Genomic DNA, 27,908 nt, shown 5'->3' with positions numbered 1-27,908 from the left:
AAGCGTTTACGACACCATAAAGGAAATAAGTTCTTGACCAGTGACTATTAGAACTAGAAGGTGCATAATACTGTGCTATCTTACCTATACTGCCTCTTTCAAATGACGAAAGTCAGTGGCAAATTAAGCTAAAAAGCGTTTTAAGATCTAATAAAATCCAACTTGCCGCCATTTGCCTTCTTTATCTTCTTCGTTTCGTTAGCAACACTGGCACGCACATGAACCAGTCGTCATCGATAACATAACTCTCGGAACTAGCAGCTCGCGATGGGTTGGAACCGCAAAACAGTAACTTAATTCAAAATAAATATTTTCAAAGCATCAAGGCCATCTCACAGCCAACAAACATTAAAAAAAACTACAGAGAATAAATGTAATTTTGTTAAAAATACTGGTTTACATTTAAAAATATTATTTGTTGTATATTCCTTTGTTACAATTAACGTTTACTAAAATTACCTATAAATATGATATTTATTGTTGTTTAAGTATTGATTAAAAACAAATAAACACACATGTCATATGAATAACTAACTATTCATTTGTTTTAGCTACGAATAAACCATATAGGATATACATACGCATACATGTAGAATAAACAATAATAAAACACACACATTATTGAGGCACTTTTTGGTGTTTATAACGATTAAGAAGACATTTCGAATTAAATACATCATTCATATGTAGTTGAGCAGCTGTCGTCAATATTGCTTCCTTCCTTTCACAAAAGTATCAACTATTTACATACACTTGCCGACTAAATTCATATTAAAGTAAGTCTCCAAGTGGCACGTACATAAATGCTTACGGATCATCGGCTGAAATTATTTGTAGGTAGGCCGACAGTTTTTGTGAAAATTTCTGGCATTCATTAGTTGTTTTTTTCAGAAAATTTGGCACTCGGAATTTTAAAATTTGTTTTCTTATCAAATACTGTACTCTTATCGTATATATATTGTATCGTATATGTATCGTATCGTAGTTAAAATCTATGGCTAATTTCTAATAATTGCATTTCGCTTACAAAAATGTGTTGCAGTCTATTGTTGGCGCGTATCTTTATGATGCATTGTACTGCAATCTATTTCGGTATCTGGCAAAATGAAACTTAACGAGATCGAGAAGGTCCTCCTCCAGGCATTTTCACCGCCCCAGCCCGCAGCTCGATTGAAGTACGGGGGTATGGGGCGGTGGCGGCGCTCTTTAAACTAAGTTTAAAAATAGTTAAAGCCTTAAATGACCAAATTATAAACACACATACATATTTACAAAAAAAAAACATAAAATAAAAAATAAAAACGTTACAGAAAGTAGAATTGTGAAAATTAAATTAAGTTACAAATTAAAACACGCTTCCCATCCAGCCATCCATGATATGTTTCGCAATCGCCCTAGTCATAGCCATAACTCCAACTAAATTCATTTAGATGTAAATCTCAAAACGTTACGTAAAACCTCGACTGGGCGACTGTACAGGCGATGGCGGTGGCGGCAGTGGTGAGAAGTATGTGGAGCTCCTCGACGACGGCGATGGCGGGCAGGAGGACTCTGGCACGATGCGCACATCGCTGTGGTAGTGCGAGCGCGGCGTTGGTGGCGGCGGATATGGCTCGCTGTCGTAGCCATACTGCAGGCAGGCGGCAGCCGAGCTAGACGAGTGCTTGGTGGCTCCGCCGTTGCTGTTATTACTGTTCGACTTGCTCGTGTAATTGGAGTCGGACTCGTCGCAGATGTCTGTGGAGCAGGGCGTGGGCGGTGGCGGCTGATTGATGATCTTGTAGTGCCTGTAGGGACGCCGCGATCGGGTGGCCGGCGAGGGCGGTGGATTGATGGGATACGCCACCATGCTGCTGCCATTCGTGGTGGAGCTGGAGGCGCCCGTAATGTGATTGCGGTCATACGAGTTCATGCTGTTCCGCGAGTTGAGCGTGGACATGCGCACCGCATCCGCCACGGAGGCTATCTTGGACACGCGCTGCGACTTGCTGAGCGTCGAAGGCGACAACGGATCCGAGGCCTGGTCATCCTTTGGCTCTGTGCGGCTCTTGCCGATGCGCGTGCGGCAAAACTGCAGCAGATACACAATGGAGAAGATGGTTATCATGGTGGCCCCAATCAGTATCATAAATGCCCGCTTATCCGATGCGGGGGCCATGCGCCGCTGCAGGCAAATATCGGGAGACTCGTCCGCACCGTCGGCACAGTTCTCCCAGCCGTCGCAGAGCAGGGCGGCCGAAATGCACAGCTAGAATAGCGAATTGTTAGCTTAGGAATTCTGAAAGTAATTCCTCCACTCACCTTGTTGATGGGACACTGAAACTCTCCGGGTCGCTTGCAGCAGTCGGCCTCATCGTGGCCATTGTCACAGTTGGTGGTGCCATCGCACACGAGAGCCTTGTCGATGCACTCGCCGGACTGACAGCTGAACTGATCCGCCCGGCATGTGGGACAGCCGACCTCATCGGACTTGTCGGGGCAATCCTTTTGGCCGTCACAGCGCCAGGAAGCGGGTATGCAGTCCTTGTTCATGTCACTATTCCCCGCCACTGGGGCCGCGCACGTAAAGTGATCTGGCCCGCAGGCCGGATACGCGCCGCAGTTCTCCTTGTCCTCCAGCAGCATCAGATGCTTGGGGCACGAGCAGATGTCGCGAGTGCTGCGTGCCACACCCTCCCCGCTGGCTATGCAGATGTGGGAGCACTTTGTGCGACTGTGCAGACACGTGTGATTGCGCAGTACTTTCGCATCCGGGGTCCACACGGCACGGATGTCGGTGATCTGCGGCAGGCGCTGCAACTCCGCGGAGCGTCGCTCTCCATTCACAGTGATCCGCTCCACACCGGTCTTGTCGTCCAGCCAGTACACGAATCCCCCCAAGGCGGCAATATTAATCACCTGCGAGATGTGCATGGAGACGAGGGTTTTCCTTTAAGGGAAACGAGGAGATTAGTACAGATTTCTTCCCATATTCTTGGCGCTGCTTACTTGTTCTTTCCGTTGATGTCTATCATATCGATGCGCTTGCCATGGGCATAGTAGATCATGTCGGACTGTTGATCCAACGCCAGGGCCGTTACTCCTTCCAGCTTGTATGCCAGCTCCACGCGCTCGTTGCCATCGACACGGGCACGTATGATGGCCTGATGGCTGCCGACATCTGTCCAGAAGAGCAGACGCTTCATGGCATGCACGGCAATGTTGCGCGGCTTCTCCGAGTCCCCAGTATCGATGACGCCCACGGATTCACCCAGGAAGCTAAAAGAGGCAACGTTTAAGGAAACATTCGGATAAATGGGAGAGAGTTAGATATTCACCTGGTGACATTAATGCTGTTGGAGTAGGAGCATGTCCAGAAGAGCAGCCGCCCAATAATGTCGATGGCAATGTCGAAAGGCTGCCCGGAGTTGGCCAAGAGGCTCACCTTTGTGCCATTTGCCAGCGAACGCTTGATGCTGTGACTTCTGCCTTCGATCTGCAAGGAGTTTACAAATATTAGAGCTTAGAGTTCTCCCTGTGTTGCCGCACTCACAGTCCACTTACCCAGTAGATGTAATGCGAGATCGGGTCATAGTCGACTGCACGGATATTCTTGCCGGACACCGGCAGCGGCACATTCGGGCAGTCTGTGGTGTTCGGCAGCAGTCGGCCGAAGCTGTTCCGCTGGCTGAAGATGATGTAGTTCTTGGGCGGAATGCAGGAGACACCGTCCTTGGCCAGCTGGTAGTGGGTGGGACAGGCACAGGTCATGCCCCGTCTGCCGGGCTGGGCCAGGCACAGGTGGGAGCATCCGCCGTTGTTCATCTTGCACGCATTCGCGCCCACCTGTCGCTTGTCGTTGAAGACCAGCAGCGAGGTGATGTACGTCATGCCCGAGTGGACGAGGCTGCGGTTCTGGCCCGTCGTCTTGTGCACCCGCTCAATGTCGCCGGTGTTCCAGTCGCTCCAGTAGACGTAATCCTGGTACAGGGACACCGCGTACGGCTCGTCGGTGTCGCTGCTGCCGACCAATATCTGCCGCTTCTTGCCATCCCAGTCGGCGCTCTCGATCTTCGCTGGCCGCGACTGTGTGGCCCAGTAGAGGCGCCTCGTCTCCTGGTCGAATGTCAGTCCCGCCGCATGATTGGCACCCGCAATGATCGTCTGCAGCTCGGCTCCGTCCATGGTGGCGCGTCGTATGGAGTCCGAGGGCGACTCTGTCCAGTACATGTAGCCGCGTCGCGGCTCGAGGACCAGCGAACGCGGCTCCTCCACACCCTTCCACAAGAGCACGCGCCGACTGCTGCCATCGAGGCGGGCGACCTCAATGCGACGGGCCTCCGCATCGGACCAATAGATGTTGCTGCCCAGCCAGTCGACGGCAATGCCCTCCGGCCCAATCAGGCCCGAGTCCACGATCCGCTGCACATAGGAGCCATTGAGGAAGGCCCGGAAGATGCACTTGCTCTTCTGGTCCGTCCAGTAGATGCGCCGCTCCGCCACCGACACGTCCAGGGCGTGCGCATCGCGCACATCCTTGAAGGGTATCCGCTCGTCGTTGTGGTTCCCCTCGTTGTACTCGATCGAGATGCGGCCAATGTGCTCCTGGCGGGAGAACAGCAGGAAGGCGGCCGGCACCACGCACGTTCGCTTATCGTTGGCCAGCTCATAGTCGATGGCACAGCGACAGACGTAGTCGCGGGGCCGATTCAGGCAGAGATGGGAGCAGCCTCCATTGCCCACGGCGCATGCATTCTGGCCCCGCACCTCCCTCAAACGGGTCACCTTGAGGCCCATCAGATCGGGATATTGATCCACGACGACAATCCGATTGTTGCCCGTGATCTTGTGCGCGCGATCGATGGAGCGCCGCTGCCAGTCCGTCCAGTAGAGGTAGTCGTCCAGGATGCTCAGACCAAAGAGATGCTTCAGGTTGTCGCTGATCACCACACGCCGGTCGGAGCCATCCATGTTGGCCACCTCGATCTTGTCGGTCTTGCCGTCGCACCAGTAGATCGTCTTGGCCACAATGTCCAGGGCGATGCCGTTGGGCCAGCCGAGATTCTCGGACACGAGCACCACACGCTCGGAGCCGTCGAGGGAGGCACGCTCCACCTTCGGTTTGCGCTCGTTCCAGTCGCTCCAGAACATCCAGCCCAGCGATGGGGCCACGGCAATGGCTCTGGGCTCCTCCAAATGCTCGTAGATGAGCACCTTCCGGGCGGAGCCGTCCAGGCGGCACACCTCAATGCGATCCGTCACCGTGTCCGTCCAGTAGAGATTGCGGGCCAGCCAGTCGAGGGCCAGGCCATCGGGATGGCGCACCTCGGAGGTGACAAAGTCGGTGACAGCCGTGCCATCGGCCTTGGCCCGCCTGATCGTGTAGGCCTCCACATCGGACCAGTAGATGTGCTCCTCCACGGGATCGTAGTCGATGGCAATCGCATACTTCACCCGGCCCAGGGGCAGCGGGAAGATGGTGTAGTCCGGCGAGTCCAGCGAGATCTTGCTGATCTGCGTCCGCTGCACAATGAACAGCATCTCCTGGGAGCCATTGGCGCAGCTGTTGCCGCTGATTAGCTTGACGCCCGTGGGGCAGGCGCAGCTGTAGCCCTGCGGATTGGTGGCCAGCAGGCAGAGGTGCGAGCAGTTGCCATTGTTGTGGGCACAGGGATTGTCCTCGTACGGCTGCAGTGATGCGTCCCAGGCACGCACCGAATTCGGGGCCTTGGGCGTGTCGATCAGCTCCTTCAGCTCGCGCGTCTGCAGATCGAGGGCGTTGAGGGAGCCCCGCTGCCAGTCCGTCCAGTACAGGCGGTTGTCGAAGTACGTGAGGCTGAAGGGATACTTCAGATTGTTGACTATCGTCCGACGGTTGCTGCCGTCCAGCTTCATCACATCGATGAAACGATTGTTGCCGTCCGTCCAGTAGATGAGGTCGCTCTTTAGGTCCACGGCCAGGCCGTTGGGCCAGAAGACATTGTCCTTCACGAGGGTCATGCGCGACAGGGGATCGCCGTCCATGCTGGCCCGCTCGATCTTCGGATACTCGCCCCAGTCCGTCCAGATGAGCAGACGCTTGCCGGGCACCACGGCCACGGCTCGCGGCTGATCCAGCTCCGTCCAGAAGAGTACCTTCTGGTGCCTGCCATCCAGGCTGGCCACCTCGATGCGATTCTTCTCGCCGTCCGTCCAGTAGATCTTGTCCGTATACCAGTCAATGGCCAGGCCCTCGGGCTTGTCCAACCCCGTTGATATCACAGTTTGCTTCGGCGCCTTCGACAACGGCAGCAGCGTGGAGGAGTTCGTCTGAGCACACTCGATCACCTCCCGGCCGCAATCCGTCCAGCAGACCAGATTCTTCGCATAGTAAAAGTCAATGGCCATGGCCTCGGCCAGATCCCTCACCAGCACATCGATCTGCGGCCCACCCGTCGGCCGGGTTATGTTCGCCACCTGTATGTCATGCCTTGTGGTGAACAACAGCGTCGCCGGCGTGTTGATGAACGCATTCGAGGATGACGACAACGACGACGACAACGAAGACGACGAGGTGGACACCAGCGACGAGGAGATGGGCCCATGCACTGCAAGTAGACAAGGGAAAAGACAATGTAAATGCAAATGTAAATGGGTTTAGTCAACGCTTGCTTCAGGCAGTGGGCCGAGCCCATTAACAATTAAGTAGAAGAGAACATGGCCCGAATAGGCATTGTTTCAGCAGCAGCAGCAGCCAAATGCAATGCCAGAGAGCTTGAATTGGCTTTTGTTTGCGCACGTGGGTGGGTTGCTTGATGCACACTCCCAGCTGCAAGCTGCCAGCTGCCTGCAACGCTGATCTAATTGCGTATGAATAAGCGTTGCACCGGGCGCTTGGGCGAGCGCGTGCTGGGGCGTGCAGTTGGTGGAACACATTGTGGGAGATACTTTTTATTTACCGAATCTGGAATTACACTCACCAAATGCAAAATTATCGAAGACTGCACACCCTATCGATTCCTAGTGATCACACACTAGTTTGCGTGTGTCAACCTAACGCAATAACGCAGAATGAGTGCTTATATTGGCGCTAAATTTGCGTTAATGCGTCTTGCGTTTGTGGTTGAAAACGGCAGAAAAATATACCAAAAAGACGCTGCTTTTATGTCTTATGTATTATGCTTAATTAGGTATAATATTCTAAAGATCTGTATGAAAATCCAGAATCTTAGTGCATTTTCAAGACAATTGTCGAGCTTTTCCGCTTTTTCAATTTGACCCAAAACGCAACAGGATGAAGGTGGCAACAATGAGAGGTGGAGAGGCCGGCAGCCAGGCACTCGTGTAATTCATCAGGCTGTAGGGGGCTGGCTGCGATGAGCTGACGATGAAAATGGTGACATTTTGCAAAGTGGGTTGGTCGGTTGCTTGCTTGGGTGCCTGTTCATATGCCGTCAAGCGTGAATGCTTTCCGCCCCCCGGCCACCAGGTGGAGCAGCAGCATTAATGTGCCAAGTGTGTGTAGATTGTGCACATACACGAGTATGTACAAACACATGTACATGGGGTTTATTATAATTGTATGTAACAGTAGGAATGTAAATAACTTCAGATTCCCTCTTCGATAATACCGTGGCCAATGCGGGAATCTCAACTCTACAATGAGCTACCATAAATCCATAAAAATGCACTGTAATCCCCGATGAGGATGCTCGCTGAATGATGTTTGCACTTTTCCTCAAATCCTTGCATTTTATTCACATTTTGTTATGCACTCGTCCCTGCAGACGGGCAGCAGTGAAGCGTCAAGAAATCAACCAACATCATTACCAACAAAAACAGAAACAAAAACAACAAAATACACAGAGTAGACATGGATCCTCCATCCAGATGGAGTCTGGAGTACCGCAGCAGTCCCCACACTCGACCGAAATTGAAATGCAGACGCAGACGGATATGGAGATGGAGTTGAAACCGTGGAAGCAGCCAGAAGAGGAGGCTGCTCTGCTCCGTTCTGCTCTTCATTCAAAACTTGGGAAAATATTTTAATTATTAATGTATACAACCATGTCTGGGTCTGCAGTCCAAGTGGGACTGGTACTGGGAGTGGGAGGAGCTGCAGATGGAGCCTGAGTAAACGGATGCGCATGTGAATGATGCTGCTGACGATTGGCATCTAGCGTTTGGCTTAGCTTTGCTCTGGTTTGTGGCACAAAATGGCATAATTCGGATGACCGAGTCGACAATTTTAACGCCGCACAGCACAGCTCGGCGACGGATCCTGAATGTACACCTGGTGGAGGAGCAGCAGAGGCAACAACAACTGCACTTAAATGCTAAATGAGTGCAAGTGCTGTTATTGTTAGGCAACAGAAATGGGTGTGGTGGTGTGTGGTTGGCAGCGGAACGGGCTGGAATCGGAACGGGTATTGGTGTGCCTAAGGGGAAACGAAACTTTTGCGTATCCGGCGGTTGGCGTGGCTGTAGTTGTGCGGCTTGAAGTGAGCATTGGCCGGTGGCAGTGGCAGGATGTTGCCACTCTGCTGCCTCTAACCAACACTGGCAGCACTCGAGCACTGCTGCTGTTGCTGCTGCTGCTGCGAGTGGCAGAATTATGTGTCCAGGCACGCTACAGTGTGGAGTGGAGGTGGCAGCACCGTTGGCTGCTGTCTCTGTTGCCCGTTGCACTAGTTGCAACGGAAGTTGCAGCTATTTAAATGTGTTGAAGAGGCTGCCCCAGGCAGCAGAAGTTCACCAGGAGTCAGCCATCCGTGCGGTATGCTCCTGCTCCTACTCCTGCCCCTGCCTTCTCTTCCTGTCGCTCTAGTTGTTGTTGCTCACATTTTGTATTCGTCCATCCGTTGTTTTTTTTCCCCCCTTCTATTCTTGCTGGGAAGGACAGAGTGGGTGTGTGGCTACACTGGCAACAAAACAAAGTTATTCAGCACAGGACATGCATATTGATCGAGAGCGTTTAGAAGATATCGATTAACATTATTTATCAACGCTGGGAGTGTATTTTCTCACATGGCTTCTAGATTTATTATTTATTTATTTTTTTATATGTAATTCATCCACTCATTATCAACAGATTTTCGTGCAGTGTACTCAAGAGCTTCGCTTCCCACGAGCCATAATTAATTTCGCTCATGAATAATTTTTAATTAAATGTGCAGAAGCAGCAACAGCAGCGGAAGGGGTGGCAAGGGGATAAAATCACGCTGAAAAAGCAGCATTGAAAGCAGCAAGCAAATGCTCCTTACTTATTCCCCCTGTCAGCCCCTTCCCCCAGACAATTATGAGAGCACAAATACGAGTATGTTGCATGCCAATGCCATTCATAATCCAATTGAAAAATATATATAAAAACGGAAGAGAGAGAGAGAGACAGAGCAGTAGCAGTGGCATCCGTTTCTCGGTAGGAGCAGCCGCCACTTGAAGGCAAATGAGGTCTCAAGGAAACTCTCTCCGTAATGAATTGTGGCAACTGTATAGAGGCAACCCTCAGCTATCTTCCATTAGGATGTCTATCACATTTACACTTTACTCTTCGCCGGAGTGGAGCTCCAGTTGAAGGTTCAATAATTTCTGCACGAAGAATGCTTTCTATCAATTACTCGCACCTCCACGCAGCCACCACGACATAACACTTCCCAGACGATGACAAGGAGCCAGAGCTGTGTCCAAGCGAACGATGGATAGACAGACGAGGAAACAGAGACCAAGCAGAAGCAAAGCAGGAGCATCATCATCATCATCATCGTAAAAAGAGGAAACAATGACAGGAGAGTGTCCAAATGCAATTCCCGCCCAGTAAATGAAGTTAGAGGCAACCATCCAAGTCTCCCTTCATTCCAATCAAGCTGCTGCGTGTCCACACATCCACGTCAGGGAGAGGTCTGTTCTTGTGCTAAAAGTTTCCATTAGCTTCCCATTTCACACACACTCACCGAGAGGAAGCAGAAGTTTTCACTTCTTTCAGACACTTTGAGGTGGGAAGGGGACTTGTAATTACAAGACCCTGGCTCTCTGGGCTGCTGTGCTGTGGTCTAAAGTTTCAGCAATCTCAGGTTCTTCCGTATAATATGCGTACCATTCGCAAACTTATTCATTGCTTCGTCAATCGTCAATCAGGCGTTGACATGCAAGTTCAGGGATTCGAATCTAACAAGAGAATGACTTGGAGCAGAGGAGCAGAACACCTGCCCCCCGAAAGGCAGCTCCAAAGTTATTCAAGCAAAACTGAGACACGAATACCACACTGCACACTAAAAGGAAGAACAAAGCCAAAGCCAACGCCAAAGCCAACGCCAAAACCAAGGCCCAAAGCGAAAGAAAGCAATTTTGTGAAAATGTTGGTGGTTTCTGTATTGCTTTTCTTGTATTTTGTTGTTGTTTTTTGTTTGTGCATTTTACCATACAACACGAAGGAAACATGAGAACAACATAACAAGGCACATGGAAAAAAAAAACAAAAAAAAAGGAAAAAGATAAAAATGCAAAGATACAAAGGTAGTTCCAGTCTCAGTCTCAGTCAAGGGATCCCAGCCAGCCGTCCGACCAGCCAGCCATCCAACCAGCAGCTTCAGCTTCTCGTTCACTCATTTAAATTATCAACACGAAGAGGGAAGCGAATGAATGCTGCATGTTCTGGCAACGACAAGCAACAGCCAGCAGCAGGAGAAGGCAGGTGGAAGGAGCTTCAGCTCCGCTCCAGCAGTGGAGACTCTGGCGAATCCACTTAACTTCAAGTTAACACATATGCTTGGTTGCCTGCCTTTCTGGCTGCCTGCCTTCCTGCCTGCGTAAGATAGTAATAATCATCATCCCCATGATGATCACCAATGAAGTTTGTTTTCTCTGCGGTTCGCTTCGTGCATTCGTGATGCTTTTTTTGTGTGTGTGTGTTTCGTTGCTGTTCCTTTTAAAGTTTTACCAAATTGTTAATGGTTATCAAGGGCAAGGAGACGACGACAGGGACGGCGACGGCGAAGGCCTTCCCTGAACATTTCTCTTTGGGTCGTTTTTTGCTTTCAACCGAAAGAATCCCACGACGACTTAAGCGACAAGATTAAGATAAGGATGCTTCACATCAGCATGTCCTTGCTCCTTGTGCTGTTCCTGTATTATTCTTCACAAGCGATTACAGAAAGAATAAACAAAAACAAAATACATGTCGTGTGCATGACTTCAGTTTCGCTGATAAGTATTTTGTTTTTGTTACTCTTGGACTGCTTCCGAATTATAATCAATGTTGGTTCACAAAAATCGGTTGAGCTGTTATGCCAGCCCTGGTTGGCGCTGCACCTGCTAGCCCATCCCTGGAAAAGCTTTAATTTAAAACCAAAATCACTGAAACGAAAATGTTCACACACCTACTTAAAAATGTAATCGCCGCGTGCTGTTGATGGAGCGGATGGATGGATGGAGATGAGGATGAAAAATAGAGGGGAGTGGGTGATCGGTTGAGTCCCCTCACCCCTGTCTGCTCAGCCGATATGACAACTGGCCATTAACGTTAAAATAAATACGCTACACGCCTGGCCTGGCCCCGACGCAACGCCAATTTCCAATTGCCAATCCCCCCAGCCCCGAGTCGATGGAGACGGCCCAGAGACCATAATGATTATGTTGCTGACAGCAAAGAGCCGGACGGATCGTTGCTGGAGGCAGGAGACCAAAGCGGAGGAGCAGCAGTGGCTGTGCAGCGCAGAGTGGAGTGGAGCGGAGCAGAGGCAACGCTGATGGCAAGCGATGGAGCGTTGAATAAGAAAAATCAACAAACCACAAATCGAGAGGGGTAGACGACGAGCATCGGAGACGGATGTGGATGTGGATGCGGCTGATGTGTGGATGCGGGGGAAACAAAAAATGCAAAATAGTCTCTCTGTGGCGCAAACGAAAATGGAAATCAACGTGTTCGAGTTGCCGGCTGGGCATGAAAAATAGTGAGTAGCAACTAGCATTGCGAATTTTGATGGCATGTCTGAGATTTGCGTTCAAAATGCGTTAAAACTAGTCAACACATCGGAGAGAGCGTACAACACCGTTCAGGGCCTAAACTACGTTCGCATTAACAATTAAAAAGTTAAACATAAACATGGAAGAGGCGTCTAATTGGTTCTGGGCCATCCAGCTGTCAGGCTTACAAAATGGCAAACAACAGTGTGTGTGTGTGTCTGTGTGTGTGCAGAGTGTGACCCCCCCTTCCAGCCAGAGAAAATTGCATTAAATTACAACAGTGTTGTAAAATGATAACGGGTCCAGAGTAGCCCCAGCAGCAGCAGCAGCATCAACAGTTTTGACCATCGCAAGCCATTATTAAGTTAAAATTTATGCCGAAACCAGGACAGGCTGGCCGGTCCTCTGTGCTGAATTCACTCTGCCTTCAGGCTGCAGCCCTCAGCCCACTTATCAGGCAAACATCATCAACTCGACAATACCAAAACCGAAGCCCAACCGAACCCTCCTCCAGGAGGAAGCGCAGGAGACCGAACTTTTGCTGCAGCTGTGCCGTGCCAAAAGTGGAAATTGCAATTGGGGGAGAGAGAGAGAGAGAGGGCGAGGAGAGGAGAGGCTGAAGCAGGAGCTGTAGGCATTCGTAGACTGGCGTTTTGTTTCTGTTTGGGCCATTGTTTTGCTGGTTTTGCCTTGCCGTGCCTTGCCTTTGCCTTGGTTCATGTTTTATTTAAAATCTTCAACATTATATTACAATGGGGCGGTGGACGGATGCGATTTTTCCCATTTGCTTGATGGAACATTTAAATATGCAGATGGATATGGACATGGCAGAAAAAAAAACAAAACAAAACACAAAAAACATCCACGAAAAAAATGTGTAGATTTAGTATCTCAGATGGGCTTTAGGTACAAATCCGGAACCAGCAATCACGAGGAGGGCTCAAAACCAAACTAAGACGTGCTCGAGCAAAAAAAAAATTAAAAATTAAAGTCATGAACTTTATTTTCTCTCAACTCGTTAGCATCAACACCCATGCCCCATCCCCATTCCGTTCCATGCCATGCTATGCCGCTCTGTTCTCTCGTATCCCCTTTCCCTTCCATTCCACACCGCTCGCTTGCTCTCTCTCTCTCTCCACTGGGAGCAAGCCCCTCCGAAACGCCATTAACTCGCACAGCATGCAATTTGCACGTTCGGAAAGACTTGCCAAAACTCCACTCGTTCACGCTTTGAGGGAACGATGGGACGACGGACTGCGGACTGCCGACATGAGGAGCAGGAGGAGGGCAAAGACAACGTTGGAGGAATATGGATGGTGGATGGAAATGCTACAGGGATTCAGCAACAGCAGCAACGAAAAGCATTCCCTAAATTGGTGCCACACAGAGATAGAGAGACAGCGAGACGCTAGAGCACTGGAACAGAGCCGTTGCGGTAGAGAGGAATCGTGCCAAAACTGTTGAAAATGTTGCACAAACGATTGGGTTTGTTATCTTTTCCAAAAGGAAAACGTGCTGTGGGCTCCCAACAGAAAACAGAAGAGCAAAGGAAAAAAAGCAAAGAAAAAAGCCAAGGAACACATCGAAAGACAACACGGAAAAGGCGGCAGACTTGCTGCAAACTCTGTCCCCCAACCAAAGATGCTGAATGCCGAGTTGCCGAATGCAATTTCGAAGAGTCAAAGTCTACTGAGGAGCAGCAGCCACCAGCAGCAGCAGAACACCCCCATTTCCCATTGCCATTCCCATTCCCATTCCGCGCCATCTATCACACCCGCCGCATCTCGATGAGAAGCAGTCTCCATGGTTCCTCGCTCTGCCTCGTTCTGTCGCTGGTGGGAGGCGTTTTTGGAAAATATTTCTTCAGCTCATTGGTAACCCGCCTCCAGGGTCTTCAAATCGAGTGGGCTATCGAGTAGAGCTCTTCTCAACGAGCATCAGTTTCAGAGAGATCTCTCTCTCTCTATCGACTGGCTGGCTGGCAGCTCAACAGCATTGGAAATGACAGTGGCCTAAAAGCAAATCGTCGTCGTTAGCCGTCCCTGCTGCTCTGTGCTCCCTCTCCTGCCCTGCAGGCACTACTTCTGCGGTTTGGGGAGCTTCGCTTTGGTTAGGTGTGGAGAGGTCAGTGCTGCTGCTATTGCTGCCGTTGCTTCCTCTGACTATCATTAGCTTCTCGGGGGCCCCAAAGACATTTGCATCAAAGTCAAAGATGAGCACTTGAACTTCCTTCAACTCAAAACAGGGGAATTTATTCAATGTCTTAGAGCAGAATAAATGGATATTCGAGAGTGCTTATTATGGTTTTATTAACTGGCTTATTATTGAATGAGAGACAAAAAAGTAACTGGAATTTAGGGGTCAAAGCCTCAAACAAATAATTTAATGCTACTTGCACAGGCAATTACAATAATGTAAATATTTTCTAGCTTAACGGACTGTATTTCCCATCAAAAACTATCATTCCAAAAAGCTGCATCCTCTCGCAGTCTGTACATATGTACATGTAGATATGTATATATATTCTATGACTTATTAAGCATGAGGGAAAACATCCATCATATGCATTTGTAGTGCTTGCTTAAAGCGCTTACACGTAAGCACTTCCTAATTAAATACTTGTCCCAAATACGTGACAACGGTAGCAAGAACGAAATGCAGACGCAGCAGCAGCACAGGACAGCAGCAGAAGCAGCACAGGACAGGACATAGTCAGCGGCAGCAGCATCAGGATACAAGCCTAGTCAGCGAATAATGTGCTGTGCATCATTATCAGCTATGGCTGCACCATGCACCATGCACCAGCACCATAATAAGAGCTGGTGGGAGGAGGTACATACATATGAGGATAGAGACTGGTGGAGACAGTACCCACATGTCAGCAGGCAGCCAGGCAGCCAGGCAATGGCAATGGTAGGCTGTTGCGATGCGACAGACAAGCACATGACCATGCCATGCTACGCTCCACATCCATGTTCTGTTCCCATGGCTGCCGCACTCACTCATAATCAAGCAGAGGTACATACCACCTCATTCTGCCCCTGCCCTGCCGTGCCATGCCCTGGTTCTGCCTCTGCCACGACACGGGGCACGACTGGGGACGGGCTTCCACCATTCATATTATGATAACGATGTGGGTTGGTCAGGAGGAGGTGCAGCAGCAGCACCACCAACCAGCCAACCAGCCAGCCAGCCATCGTTGTAGCTCGGAAAATATCGTGTTAATATTTTCTGCACCTCTCCTCTGGCTGCTCCTCTGGCCAGCATCGCAGCATCCGTTAATTTTATGGCAATATGCCTCGTTCTGCCGCTGCCACGACCGAGCATAGTTTTGTAGTAGTTTCCAGCTCTCAAGTGTTGCCCATCTAGATTGCAGGGCTTGCCCCAACCTTCTCCAGCTCCTTCTCCTGCTGCTGCTGCTGCTGCTGCTGCTGCGAGTTCGCTCTGTAAGCCTCACTGGCTTTGAATTACGAGCCAACACACACACAATGCGGGACTAGCAGCAGTAGGGGATTGCTCGCTCTTGCTGGTCCTGGGCGAAGGGGACTCGCAGGTGGAGCAGTAAACGTGAACGGCAGAAAAAAAAGCAAAACAAAAAGTTGTAAATTTAATATTTCTTGTGCGCCTGCTTGATGCTTTAAATTAATTTGCAGACAGCTAGGGCACGAGCTTATTAAATTTATTATTCGTGGAAATGCATCGACAGCGTTTCCACTTGCATTCCATTTGGAAGAACAAATTTCAACCGAAATTTAACATCAATAATAAACATCAAAAATTTTAATTTTACAAATATATTCTACAAATTAGAGACTTACATATAAAACAAATATATTGCATTGTAATTGAATTGGACTGAAGGGAATGCGAGGTATACAAAGCAATTATTTGATTGCGAGTGTTTGTAGAAGAGTTTCACAGCATTTGGCACTAGAAGTCTATGTTATGGTTATTGGTTGTAGTTCGAATTCACCACATTTTTATTTGTTGACTACATTAAAGTTCCTTCCCACGCAACAAGCAGAAGTTATCTTATTTTTACTCGCCTTGCTCTAAAGACCTTCTCTGAGCGAGCTTCTCTTAAGTTGTCGAACTCCGTTGCGTTCTTTTAATTTAAATTTCAATCTCTGCACATCGAAGTGATGTAAATATTTGAAATACCAACAGGCCATTTTGTGGATACTTACTCGTACCACAATAAATAAGTTAAGTAAACATATGTATGTACATAAACGTATGTATACCTATGCAGTTCTGCTGCAGTGGCCTATTATGTAGATTCAATATTGGAATTGTAAAAGGCAATATGTTAATACAAATGGGATTTTAAACGGGACAGCCGCGCCAGCCAAGTGTCCAATTCTGGCTCCAATACTGGCTCTGGCTCTGTCTCTGGGTCTGGGTCCAAACCGTCGTGACAGGCATTCAAAATGAGGCGCGAATGACAGTTTCAAGGGAAACGAAGAAGGGGTTTATGTATGTGGCGAGTGAACGGTTGGGGGGCAGGGCAGGCAACAAACAAATTGACATTCAATTAGTTACTCGTACAAGCATCCTCGAGTGGAGGCCTCTGTCAGAAGCGATCTCCGGCTCTGGGCTCCGTCTCCCCATCCCCCTCCTATCTGAGGAGGAAGCTGTCAGAAGCAAAAACATTTGCGCAAAATGAAAAATCTATACATACATATGTATGAATAAAGCAGCGTACGAGTACGAGTACGAGTACGTGGACAAGAGTACAAGGGTACAAGAGTGCACATAAAACAAACCCAAAAGCCAATCGATGAGACTGCCAACTGGGGAGCCATTGAGACAACTTCTCTTCTCCACTTGTGGCCATTAGCAGCGAGCAGCGAACATCGAGCATCGAGCGGTAGCTGGAATTGATTTATATTGAATTATTGAAACTGCCAGGCAGGCAGGCACTACAACATCGCAAGCATTGAAAATATTTGCACACTGATTGAAGGGAATTGGCATCGAAATTGGAACTGGAATGCGAACACACGAATTTAAATTGAAATTTCTACATTTTACAGCAGTGGAAAAAACGAAATAAGAAGACAACAACAACTGACATCAAGATTTACTTTTGGTTAATTGCCAAGCAGCAGCAGCATCACCATCAGCACTTGACTTGTCTCCCCAGCTGCTTGGCTGCCTGTCTCCATGTATGGAAATCGGTGTGTCTGCCAGGAGGAGACTGCCAGACAACCAACAGTCGCTGTAGTTGGTTGTAAATTACAGCATAAATTATATCCTGAGACGCTCCTCCGGTAGAGTGTTGTTAAAGTAAATGGACCACAAGAGCAGTCCGAACAGCCAGACCAAACAGCACTCGATGAAAACAAATCACTTTTGCAATTGGGTCCCAGTCCCAGTGCCCGTCTCAGTCGCGACTTTAGCAACATCGCTGGACAGGAACAGAGACAGAAAAGTGGAGAGGCGAGGGCGATGTTCAAGTTTTGCAAATTGATATTTTATTGCCATTTACTTTGCTTGCTGGCTGTTTGATAGTTGGTGGGAATGGGATTGGGAATGGGAGACAGGGGCCAGGCAGGCCATAATTTATAAATCAATTTAAGATTTATGCGGTGGTCTACACAGCAAAGTGCTGGCTAACTAATTGCTACGTCATCGCGCGGCAGTGCTGACCAACACTGGCAAGGAAGTGTTGCCACCAGCGTTTAACATTTGTTACCCTGTAGCAAAAAAAATGGAATGAGAAAATGTTAATTTATATTAAATTTATGTGTTCCCCCTGCTACATTTAGCATAACAAAAGTTTGGCACGGAAAGTAACCAAAAGCCAGACGGGGGATTATGTACTTTGCATGTCTTAAGGCCTCGCTTTGAGCTCCAAGAACTCTACACTATTGTACGGATATGGTTTCGTGTTGTGGGGCTTTTCACATGCAAATAAATCGGTAACAATGTTCGCATTTAGTTGACAAATTTAGCATTTATAATGGAGTTTCGTTCGGACTCGTGTTCAACTGTTGAAAGCTTCTTTTGGCTTCTTTTGGCGGCTGCCTGTCCGATTCCATTTTAATTATTATATTCGCTTGTTACGCCCCTGCACGCTTTTATTTATACAAATTCTATACGATTTCTATGCTGCTTATTGTTTAGGGACAAAGACAGCCACAAAAGCCAAGGCAGATACAAAATAAACGAGCTTTTTAGCCCGTAAAATAGCTTGTTGTGTGGCGAGTGCGAGTGCTGGTGCTTGTGCCTCGAGGCGTTTTGGTGGGCGCTGCCCCAAAAAATACAAAAGCAACACAAACCCTAAGCCAAACACAAACACAGCACAGGCACAGACCCAGACATGGGGAACCTCTTGGGCTGAACCCGCGTTGGAACCCCTTCTCGAGGAACCACAGGTAGCGCGAGCAGCGAGAGAGCAAACAAGCTAAGCCAAACCAGACCCAAAACAAAAGGAAGGGAACACAGATGCACAGATACACTGACACACCGACACACAGATACACAAATACACAGGCAGAAAGGCAAACTGAACCTAACACAAAATCCAGTCAACATTTTTTAAGCATGTTGTAGCCGAGCGACGTTCGTTGGGGCATCGCTTCGCATCTCTTTTGGGCTCGTTAGGAACTTTGGTGTCTTGTGGAGTTGGCCCTCCCCCCCCCCTCCCCCTCTTCAAGTTGCCGATAAATTTGGCCGTAATCTCGATAATGATTGTGTTTGCATTGTTTGTACCCCGTTGCCCGGTTACCCTTTCCCAGCCAGTTTTCTTCTGTTTTGTTTTAAAGATTTTTTGATTATTTTAAGATTTGGGCACGCATGTAATCTGAGCTCCTCTCGCTTGCCCCAACATAATGAAGTCGTTCTCTGTCTGTGTCTGTCTCTCAGTGTTGATGTCTGAGCTGTCCGTTGTCCAGTGTCCGTTCATGGGGTGTAAGATTACCTCGCTAAAAACTAGAATTTCCTTTCTCTGAGGGCGTTTTGTTTTGTTGTGCTTTATGTCCTCCTATGGCCGCACCGATTCGCACCGATCGGATCATCATAATGAAGTCTGACATTAATGGCGCAAGACAAACGCAACAGGTTATTTACTGTTAGCTGATTTGTCAAAAGCGTAGAGGCATTTGTATTCAAATGCGATGTCTCTCTAGTCTTTAGTCGGAGACTTGAAATGGCTAAACGTGTTTACTCTTTTTTTGGGTTTGGGTTTGGTTTGGTTTGGGAGTCGCGACTTGACACCTTTCCATGCATATTAAACATAGTCCGGAACACAGAGCCCGCGTGCCCGTAGTCCGAGTTGTCAGAGGAGGTGTCATAAGCGAAATTTATATCGATTACGTCTCGATATGGAGAACCGAAGCAATGCCCCCAGGCCACGTTCTAAATTGGAGCAACTAACTCTGAGGAGCTGTCAGCGAGCCAATCGAAATCGAATCTCAAAGTGCAAATGGAAATGGGAAACTTGTGGGAGCCATGCCTCAGCGGCAATCAACTGCAACCAACACTGTAGCATGTGTAACATGCAAGCGGACTACGACTAAATGAGCTGTTTGGCTGCTTTGCAGCAGCGCGGACGCAGGCATGAATGCAAAATTAGCCAAGCGCGCGATTCCATTTACCGTGAAGGTGAGTGAGCGATGGATGACAGGGGCAGCAGCAACCGGGGCAACGGGGAAGAACATGGCAATTCAATTTCAATATGTGGCAAATTATAACAATTGCCCATGATATTCAGCAACGGCAACTCACTCGATATCCCTGGCCAGGCCTGGCCTGGCCACACGCACCTACCTCACCTGGCCAAGCCACGCCCCTATACGCCACACAAGGCGAGGCGGGATAGCAGCTGCGGTTGGTGCCTGAATTGGATTGAAGGTGCCCCAGGTATCATATTAAACTGGTTAACAAAAAGTACATTATTCTTGATCAAAATCCAAATATGTAACAAGGAAAATATTATCTATACAAAATTGTTTGAAGTTAGTTTCTAAGAATTTTCCATAGCGAACCCGGGGGGTTGTGTTTTAGCACGAGAAAAACTTAGACTCATGCCTATATTTTCTCATGAGAATTCGTAACATTTGCTGACTAGTGTGATTGCCGTGCGCACCGCAAAAGTTATTACGCATACCAATGGTAGTAGGCTCGGCGCACAGGCAATGAAAATTGTTGCGGCTCTGGCTGCAAATTGTTGAAAATTACCCAGAGACACCGACAGCAGAAGATGGACTACATTATTCATGCAGGAGAGGTAATATATGGTACAGCGTTCAGGCTACAGCGTACACATGACATGTATTCATATTTAGTAATGGACAGATATGTTGCATGTTTATGGCTGGTGGAACTCTCTGTAGTATCTTAACACGTTACAAATAAATGTCATTATTAAGATGCCGACGAGTCATCATGTCATGCCATGCCATGGCATGCCAGGCCGACCATCTCAATGGCATTGTGTGTGCACAAGTGAGAGAAAGATAGAGACCGAGACGGAGATAGAGGAAACGTAAGAGAAAGGAACGGATGCTGATGTTAATTCTCTCGTTTGCTGCTAATTAGCATGCATAGGCATCAAAAGCGGCAAAGTGCAGCATAAGAGAGTAATTACATATAAACACGAGGGGAAGGGGAGGGCAGTAACAGGGGGAGGCAAACGGCCAACAATTTGTATATCAACACATTAATGAAATGAATGATTTCTTGCTGTGTCTTGCTGTTCCTTTGTCTTTCCTCGTTGTCTCTGAATTGTTGTCTGTTAATGCTCCGTTGGTTGAAGCGGGATGGCAATGTTGTTGTAACAATTACAAATGCGTTTATTGATAGATTTACATACACACACACACAAACCAGATGCAGAGTGTGAGACACAGAGGGGAACATGAAGCAGAAGAAGTAATAGCTCCAATACAAAGGGTACGCGAAAGGGTATGATGATTCTCGACAGGTGATTGCCCAGCTGCAACAGATGATTTAAGAATACGAATGTGCAGGGTATCAAATGCTTCGGATCCCGCAAAGCTCTAGTCTTCTTTTCATGTTTTGGCATCTGTTTACTCGATTTACTTGATTTTTGCGTTGGCGTTGCAGTTAAATTCTGCATTCAATTTTTATTTAAATTTATGGGCCACAACTCTGCTTCATAAACAATTTGCAGTGCCATACTAGTACGCGTACATAAGAATGTATATGTATTTACCTATTATATACATATGTATGTATGGTATGTACATATGTACTTTAACGCCCTCGGTCCATGGTCATTCAAATTACCCTCACCAACGAACTAATTTGACCCACGAGAAGATCGACTATTCTGCAATGGGTATCAAGAGTCTCGGAACGGACCCTAAAACTAGTTTGATTTATGGCTATTTATCTGTATTTTTTCTTCCCCATCAGTGCTGATAAATTCTTTATTTTGTTCATCAAAGATCATTAAACCAAAGCATGGAACGATCAGTTTGATAAATTAATTTTTGTGGTTTTCTCTGGTTTCTCTGGTGCTTGCGGTTCAGCTCAGGGTTTCGACCTATAACTAATGATATTGATGGATATCAGATTGCTGAAATACTTTTTCTCTTTCGATGCTTAATTTATGCGTTAGCAAAAGAATGCTTGTGAGATTGCTGAACTTAATGTTAACCCCTGCCCCATCTCATTGTCATTCAGGACAAGCATCCTATTAAAATGTCAATAAATATGTATTTAAGGAACCCTAATTTATATTTCAAGAAAAGTTAATTAAAAAGTCAGCAAGGGTGTTCTCTCTTGGCCAACAAATCATTCAAAAGTGTCACTTAAATTATAGAGACAGAAGACGACGCTGGTCTCCAGAGATAGCCAGAAAAAAGCACAAAAACAAAAACCAAATATGTACGAACAAAATAAAAAAAGTCTCGACAAATTAGTATGCACAACAGGTTAAAAATTGACAAACGCCAGTCGAAGGTAGGAAAAAGAGCAGCAGAAAATGCCAAAAATAGAAGGCATAAAATAATAAAAGCCATAAATAAAGTTTAAATTGGTTTTTTTTACAGATAGTCGCAAGAGAGGGACGCAGGGAAAGAGCGGAGGAACTGGACATAAATTAGCGGGTCAGTCGGGGCCATGAGGGATCCGAGATCCTGCCAACAAGCTGCGAATTAATGTTTCCTCTCAGCAATATTAGATAACGCTCCAGCGAAAGAAACTCGAGACGAGACCGAGAGACCCCGCCTCTCCTGACCATATGGCGAGTCTTTTGGCCAACAAATAAACCTCAGGAGCCAACGAAATGAAAACAAGATAACAGCAAAAGAGCAGGGCTGTTGTTTTATTGAGGATTCGAAGGTTTTAATACCCTGCAGGTTGATATTTTGCATGTCAGCTATGCCTGTGGTTCTCTTATGCTTTCTTATTTACCATGCAAACATTTGCCCAAAGTCATAGTAACTCGTCTGCGAGGGTATGCGAGGCGGGCCAAAAGAACGGCAGTCAGAACAATTACAGGAAAACAAAGAGCAGTCAAAAAAACAAAAACAACAAGAAATAAGAGAAAACATTCTTTTCCATGTGTGTTTCTGTTTGTGTGTTCTTGAGAATGTTTGCTGGGTGTGCGTTTGTGTGCGAGAGCATGCTCATGCTGATGCTGATGCTGGGGCCTGGCCTGGCCTCTAAATGACCGGCTTTGAAACGAGTCACAGGCCGAAACGAGATGGTAAGAGAGTCGGTGGTGGCGTAGCTGAGCAGGAGACGACCTGGCCCCCAAAAGGGTCTCTTAACGATGTGCATGTTTATGCGCTGCGCTGCGTTGACGTCGCAGCATTGCAAGCAACGCACGAACGCGCAGACATTTAAAGCAGTGGAGTAAAAACAACAACAGCAGCCAGCAGCCAGCAGAAACTCCAGCAGGAAGGTAGACAACAACAGTATCGTAAAAAAGAAGAAGGGAGTGGAGTGGAATAAAGGAGAAGGAGAGAGGGAGAGCTTGTTAGCAAAGGCCACAGAGGAGATGCTCTTTAGAGATGAGCGACTTCGCTGTCACGCCCAGCTATCGAATAGATACTACAGATACATATGTAAATATGTAGACACTCTACTCTTGGAGACTTTCCGTTGTAGAGTACACGAATATATTCCTCTGACTACTCTGAATATGTTATGTACTGTGGTTGTAAACGGTGACTTATTCCCCAAAATATTCGTATTGCTCATCTCTAAGTGGTGTTGCTGTTAATTCGCCTTGTTTTTATTTTTGTTTCTGTTTCTCGTTCGGTTCGTTAGTTAGCCAACGCCAACGGCTATGTTAAGTGGCTCGCACAGACACACACAGCACCACACACAGGCAGACGGACACGGCCAAACTCATACAAACCCAAAGAGGACGGGCAGGAAAGGGTAGCAGTTGCCTGCACTGACGCCTATAGATATGCAAATTGTATAGAAATTTAATTACTTGCTGACATGTTTTGGGTCTTTAAATTGGCAACTTGTTGGGTAAATTATTGTCATAAATGTACATACATACGCATGTACACTTCGCTTTAGCTGTGAACGGCAGCAGAAGTTTGCTATTTCACTGTTGGAAAGTTTAATTAACACCACATGTTTGGAAACAGAATGATTTCGTAAAGCGACAAACAAAGTTAAAACTTATTATTATTTAATGGATCTAATGGATGGATGGATCCAAAATTTGGATTCCAAATAAATGTATAAAAGATTACATTATAGTGCTTTAAAATGCTGCTTTTAAATTTTTGTATGCTGGTTGGATGAGATCCTGTATAAATACTAAATGGCTGATTAGTTTCTTAATGCCTTTGAATTGCTATGGAATGCAAACCATCCCGATTAATTAAACGTTTAATGCTCCGATGTCTCGTTTACACCCAGGCAGAGAACGGGATGCAAAGGGCAGAGATGGATGGACATGCCTTTTGCCTATCGCCATTTCCCTTTTGCAATTAACATTTGTGGAACACACGTCATTACAAGATTACGATAAATGATAAGAAGGAGAAGCAGGAGAAGCAGGAAAAAGCTGGTCAGACGGGTCGGTGCTCTCCTTGCTGCTGCTGTTTGTTTGCTGTCGTTGGTGTTGTTGATGCCGCATATTTGCATATGGAGAGACCACGCTGTGTACGCAACTGTAAACGGCAGCCAATTTGCTGGCATTTCCAATACCGATTACGCACACACACGCACTCCCCCTTCCATTCATCTCCATCTCTGCCAAGCGTAGAGGTCAGTGGCTAGGCCAACAGCACACCCCCATAGGCACATACATCAGAATGTGGCATCGATGTGCAAGATGCGGAGGATGCTGCATTGAAACCGAATGCATGCGGTGGCAGGCAAACACACACCCACCCACCCACACACAAACATGAATTACGAGGCCCCATGCAACACAACATTATTGTTTAAATTGCAAAGTGATACTCGGTACATCTGTGCTGCGGGGCATAGAGCGGTACCAGCAACGGGGGGTGGGAGGTGATTTGGCTTACGGAATCCATCTGTGCCACAGAATGATTAGGTTAGTTAGAGCGAAATTGTGTTTGCGATGAGTTTGGGGCATTTGCTTTGCCCAGTTGGGGCCTAAATCAATAAATAGTTTAGATTGGAATTTTGGCCAGTGTGCTGTTCGTTCTTAAAGCCTTTTGAAATGTACATTTTTAGTTACTGCAGGTATGAAAGAGGAGATGCAAGTAGACATTTAAATAGTTCTCTCGTCAATTTACAGCTTTGCCAAATAATCCAATGCATTACAAAATATTTTCTCATTGCCTTTGATGGTGCCACAAAATGTTGAAAGTAAAATCCGATTAGTTAAAACTTTTTAAGAAGTTTAAAGGCTGCTGTATGGACTTCTGCCATCATATAATATTTATATTTCATGGAAAACATATTATTTCATCCCAAGAAATTTAAGACTTCATTTGTAGCCCTTTTCAAAGAAGGACGAGTGTTGGCCAACGTGTATGCACGTACGTTGTGTGTGTAGACGGCTTAAAAGTGGAACTGCGTGCACACTTGAATGAAATCAAAATCAATGTCAACAACAGTGAAACGCTAGTCCCCGGGGCAGTGGGAGATGGGTCGTAAAATTCCGTCAAAGGCGTTTTTCCTCCTGCTTTGAAGTGCTCCTTGTACTACACTGCTTACAAAACGGGCTCGTACTACGGCGTAGTAAATAGAAGGAAAGGCAAATTGCAAAAGAGAGCGAAAGACCAAATCTCCTACCATACAAGCCCACTGAGCCACACACACGGAATACCAGCAGCAAAAACGTCAGTTACTGCAAAAAAGGACAAGGCCTAGGGGGGGGGTGAAGCGTGCGGAGCAGTGGAATCAGCGTAGGCAAAAACACTTTGTGCGCGCGTCAAAGTGTTAAAGAAAGTAAATCGCACATACACATACACACGCATATAAACTAAGAGCGAGAGAGGGGGAAGCAAAGAGAGATGAGAATGCGGAGCTTTTTTTGGTGCTGCCTTGTGTACATATTTGATGCGCTTTTTTCGGAAGCAACTCTCTGCCAATCTTCTTCCACATTCCATCTCTCTCTCTTTTTCTCTCTCACTCAACTCTCTACTACTATGCCCGTCGACAATTTTAAGTTGTGTCGGTTTATTTTTTATTGCACATTGCTTGAAGCGCGGGCAGGAGGCTGGTGATGTGCAGGCAGCGAGGCACTTGCTTTGCTGGCGCCCCAATGCATGTTGGAGGACTCCGGACTCCGACAACTTCAGTGCGGACGACCCCGGGCTTATCTTTCAACCAAACACTCCACCGTCCACTCTCAAAGCTTAACGATACTCGTGCCTTTGTCCATTTGCCATTTTCCATATTAACTTTACCAACGGGAATGAGCCAACTTTTCCGTTCCTCCAGCTCGGCTCCCGCTCCCGCCATTCCCCCGCTTCCCCACTTGACAAAGGCGCTTTGTGGCCAGCCTTATTATAGACTTCGACGCTGTGCCCGGCAAAGGCCTTCCCCCCAAATTTGTGTGCTTGGGTCAATGCTTTGTGAATTTGAAATGTGCAGCAGCAGAAGCAGAGGAGTACTCGGCCGGCAATTACCCGGGCAGTATACTTGTACTATACTATTATAACTACTAAATTATTACTATGCCTCTTTTTTCAGCTCATTAGCGTCGCATCAGCTTGGAAAAGTGGCAGGCAGAGGACGGAGGGAGAGAAGCCACTAAATTATGCCCAGTGCAATCAAGTTGAGTGCGTACTACAGTCTAAATAAGTAGTTGTTCTTGTTGTTTATTCATAAAGGCTTCCCGCACACAGAAATTGTCAGCCAAAGGCCTTTGACAAGAAAAAAAAATGAGAAGAGAGCTTAAGGCAAAGCTTGCAGCGGGAAGAGTGTGTTGGGGAGAGGGAAGCAGAAAAGTGCAGTTGAAACCACACACACACACACACATACCCACGCGTACAAAGTCAAACGAAGTGCTTGCTTTGAGAGGTGCGAAAGGGATAGATGTCATTTTGTTACTCCTTCTACTTCTGCTTTGGTTCTTTTCTCTGTGTGTGTTAATGAACTTGCGGTGCATCATCTGTCTCCTCCCTCACACTCATTCTGACTAGTAGGCAAAGTCAAACACTGCCATCAATAATAATGGAATTTCTTTAATTACTTACCATTTTTGTACTGAAGAGAATCTGAGACGCCAAAGCACACCAGGAGAAAGCCGATCAAAAAGGGTGGACTCCATCCACCTCCATGAGTACTAGCATTTGCACATTTTCTCGCTTTCGTTGTATATTTGATTGTAAGTTGGCACAGTTGGGGTTCGGTTTTAGTATGATTTCTGAATGGCTCACGGGCCATTTTCTTATGGACACAATCTCAGAAATTCCAAGACATTTGGAGTAAAAATAACCGAAACGAACCGATCGTCTCCACGGGTTTTGTTAGGCACAAATAATCATTATCTATAGCACACAAAAGTACTGGCAGAGAAAGAGAGAGAAAGAACAAGAGGGAACAATTTAAGACCAGACACATCAAAAAAACTTCAGTCGGGGTATTAATTACACTGTGCAGCAAAATCACGAAACGTTTTTGCATTCGGTAGTTTCTATTCTCGATTTGTTTACATAGAAACAGTTATGGTGTACTTGTATATTTTTATTTTTGCGATCACAAAGATGTATTTTCTGTTGTTTTGTTGCGCAGTGTGATCGCAATTGTAGCTTGAGGTTCTTGTGTTTGTGTGTGTGGGTGCTTTGGACAATTTCTTGTTATAGAGTAGCGGAGTGATAAGCAATTATGCAACTGTGTAGGTGTCTGTTCTGGTTGCTAAATTGAAATATTGTAAATGATAAGGGCAGTGAGGAGCATTAGTAGTGAATGGCCTTTCCGCCTTTGATGCAACAAGCCGGCAAATGCAGCAGATTGCAACCCCCAAAGCACTGCATTTCCTCACAATGGAAAATTTCACGAAAATCAAAACATCGGACAGACGGACCCGCTAGAAAATAAAGCAACGCAACGAACGGTTCGGTTCGGGGCGAACACAACAACACATCTTTCAGGCAGGCCATAAATTTAGATGCCCAAATCATGTGGAATTACATTACGCACGTACAAATGTTTGCTTGTGTGTGCGTGCAAGAGGCGAATCGTACGCGTCTTGTTATGTTTTTAGAACCATTTCAAGTATATTTACGAACACAAAACACACCAACTTGCACGCCGCTGCACATTTCCCACAAGTCGGACACGCACAAGACACAACAAACTCCACTACACACCAATTTCAGATAATTTCTCTATTAAACTCTCTTAATTTAACACTTTTGCGTACAGCGTTGTGTTCAGCGTACGCGATTCGGCCTGCGAGTAGCCATTTTGTTGGTAAGTTATATTTGTAAATATTTTATTTACTTTTCACGGATTACACCTTGCGCTGCTTTGTTTTTGTGTGCGTCGAATTTACTGCCAGTGTGGCTGCAGATTTTGTAATCAAATATATCTTCAGACCCTCAGGAATATACAAAAAAAAA

The 27,908-nt window shown here is 46.9% G+C and overlaps 1 protein-coding gene across 3 annotated transcripts; it reads right to left on the bottom strand.

Annotated features, from left to right (window-relative positions):
- Positions 1–889: 889 nt before the first annotated feature.
- Positions 890–27,849, bottom strand: LOC117892707 (low-density lipoprotein receptor-related protein 6). 3 transcript variants are annotated; one of them, XM_034799122.1, is made up of 7 exons: positions 27,790–27,849; positions 26,541–26,852; positions 3,544–6,566; positions 3,318–3,475; positions 2,989–3,258; positions 2,302–2,929; positions 890–2,248 (listed from the first exon to the last, which is right to left on the bottom strand). In XM_034799122.1, the coding sequence occupies exons 2-7, from the start codon at positions 26,728–26,730 to the stop codon at positions 1,448–1,450; spliced, it is 5,070 nt and encodes a 1,689-aa protein (XP_034655013.1). In that variant the 5' UTR covers positions 26,731–26,852; positions 27,790–27,849; the 3' UTR covers positions 890–1,447. The 3 variants fall into 3 exon arrangements, with proteins under 3 accessions (XP_034655013.1, XP_034655012.1, XP_034655014.1); XM_034799121.1 differs by having other exon boundaries at positions 27,698–27,826; XM_034799123.1 differs by lacking the exon at positions 27,790–27,849 and adding an exon at positions 27,587–27,603.
- Positions 27,850–27,908: the final 59 nt, after the last annotated feature.

Source organism: Drosophila subobscura, chromosome E, assembly GCF_008121235.1.
Source record: "Drosophila subobscura isolate 14011-0131.10 chromosome E, UCBerk_Dsub_1.0, whole genome shotgun sequence".
Taxonomy (NCBI): Eukaryota; Metazoa; Arthropoda; class Insecta; order Diptera; family Drosophilidae; genus Drosophila; species Drosophila subobscura.
This window is presented reverse-complemented; position numbering and strand designations above follow the sequence as displayed.

Excerpts from the sequence above, each read along its gene's own strand:
- LOC117892707 (XM_034799122.1), bottom strand. The coding sequence starts at position 26,730 with ATGGCCCGTGAGCCATTCAGAAATCATACTAAAACCGAACCCCAACTG. Across the intron at positions 2,930-2,988 it reads GACATCAACGGAAAGAACAA|GAAAACCCTCGTCTCCATGC; the intron begins GTAAGCAGCGCC and ends TTTCCCTTAAAG. Across the intron at positions 2,249-2,301 it reads TTCAGTGTCCCATCAACAAG|CTGTGCATTTCGGCCGCCCT; the intron begins GTGAGTGGAGGA and ends TCGCTATTCTAG.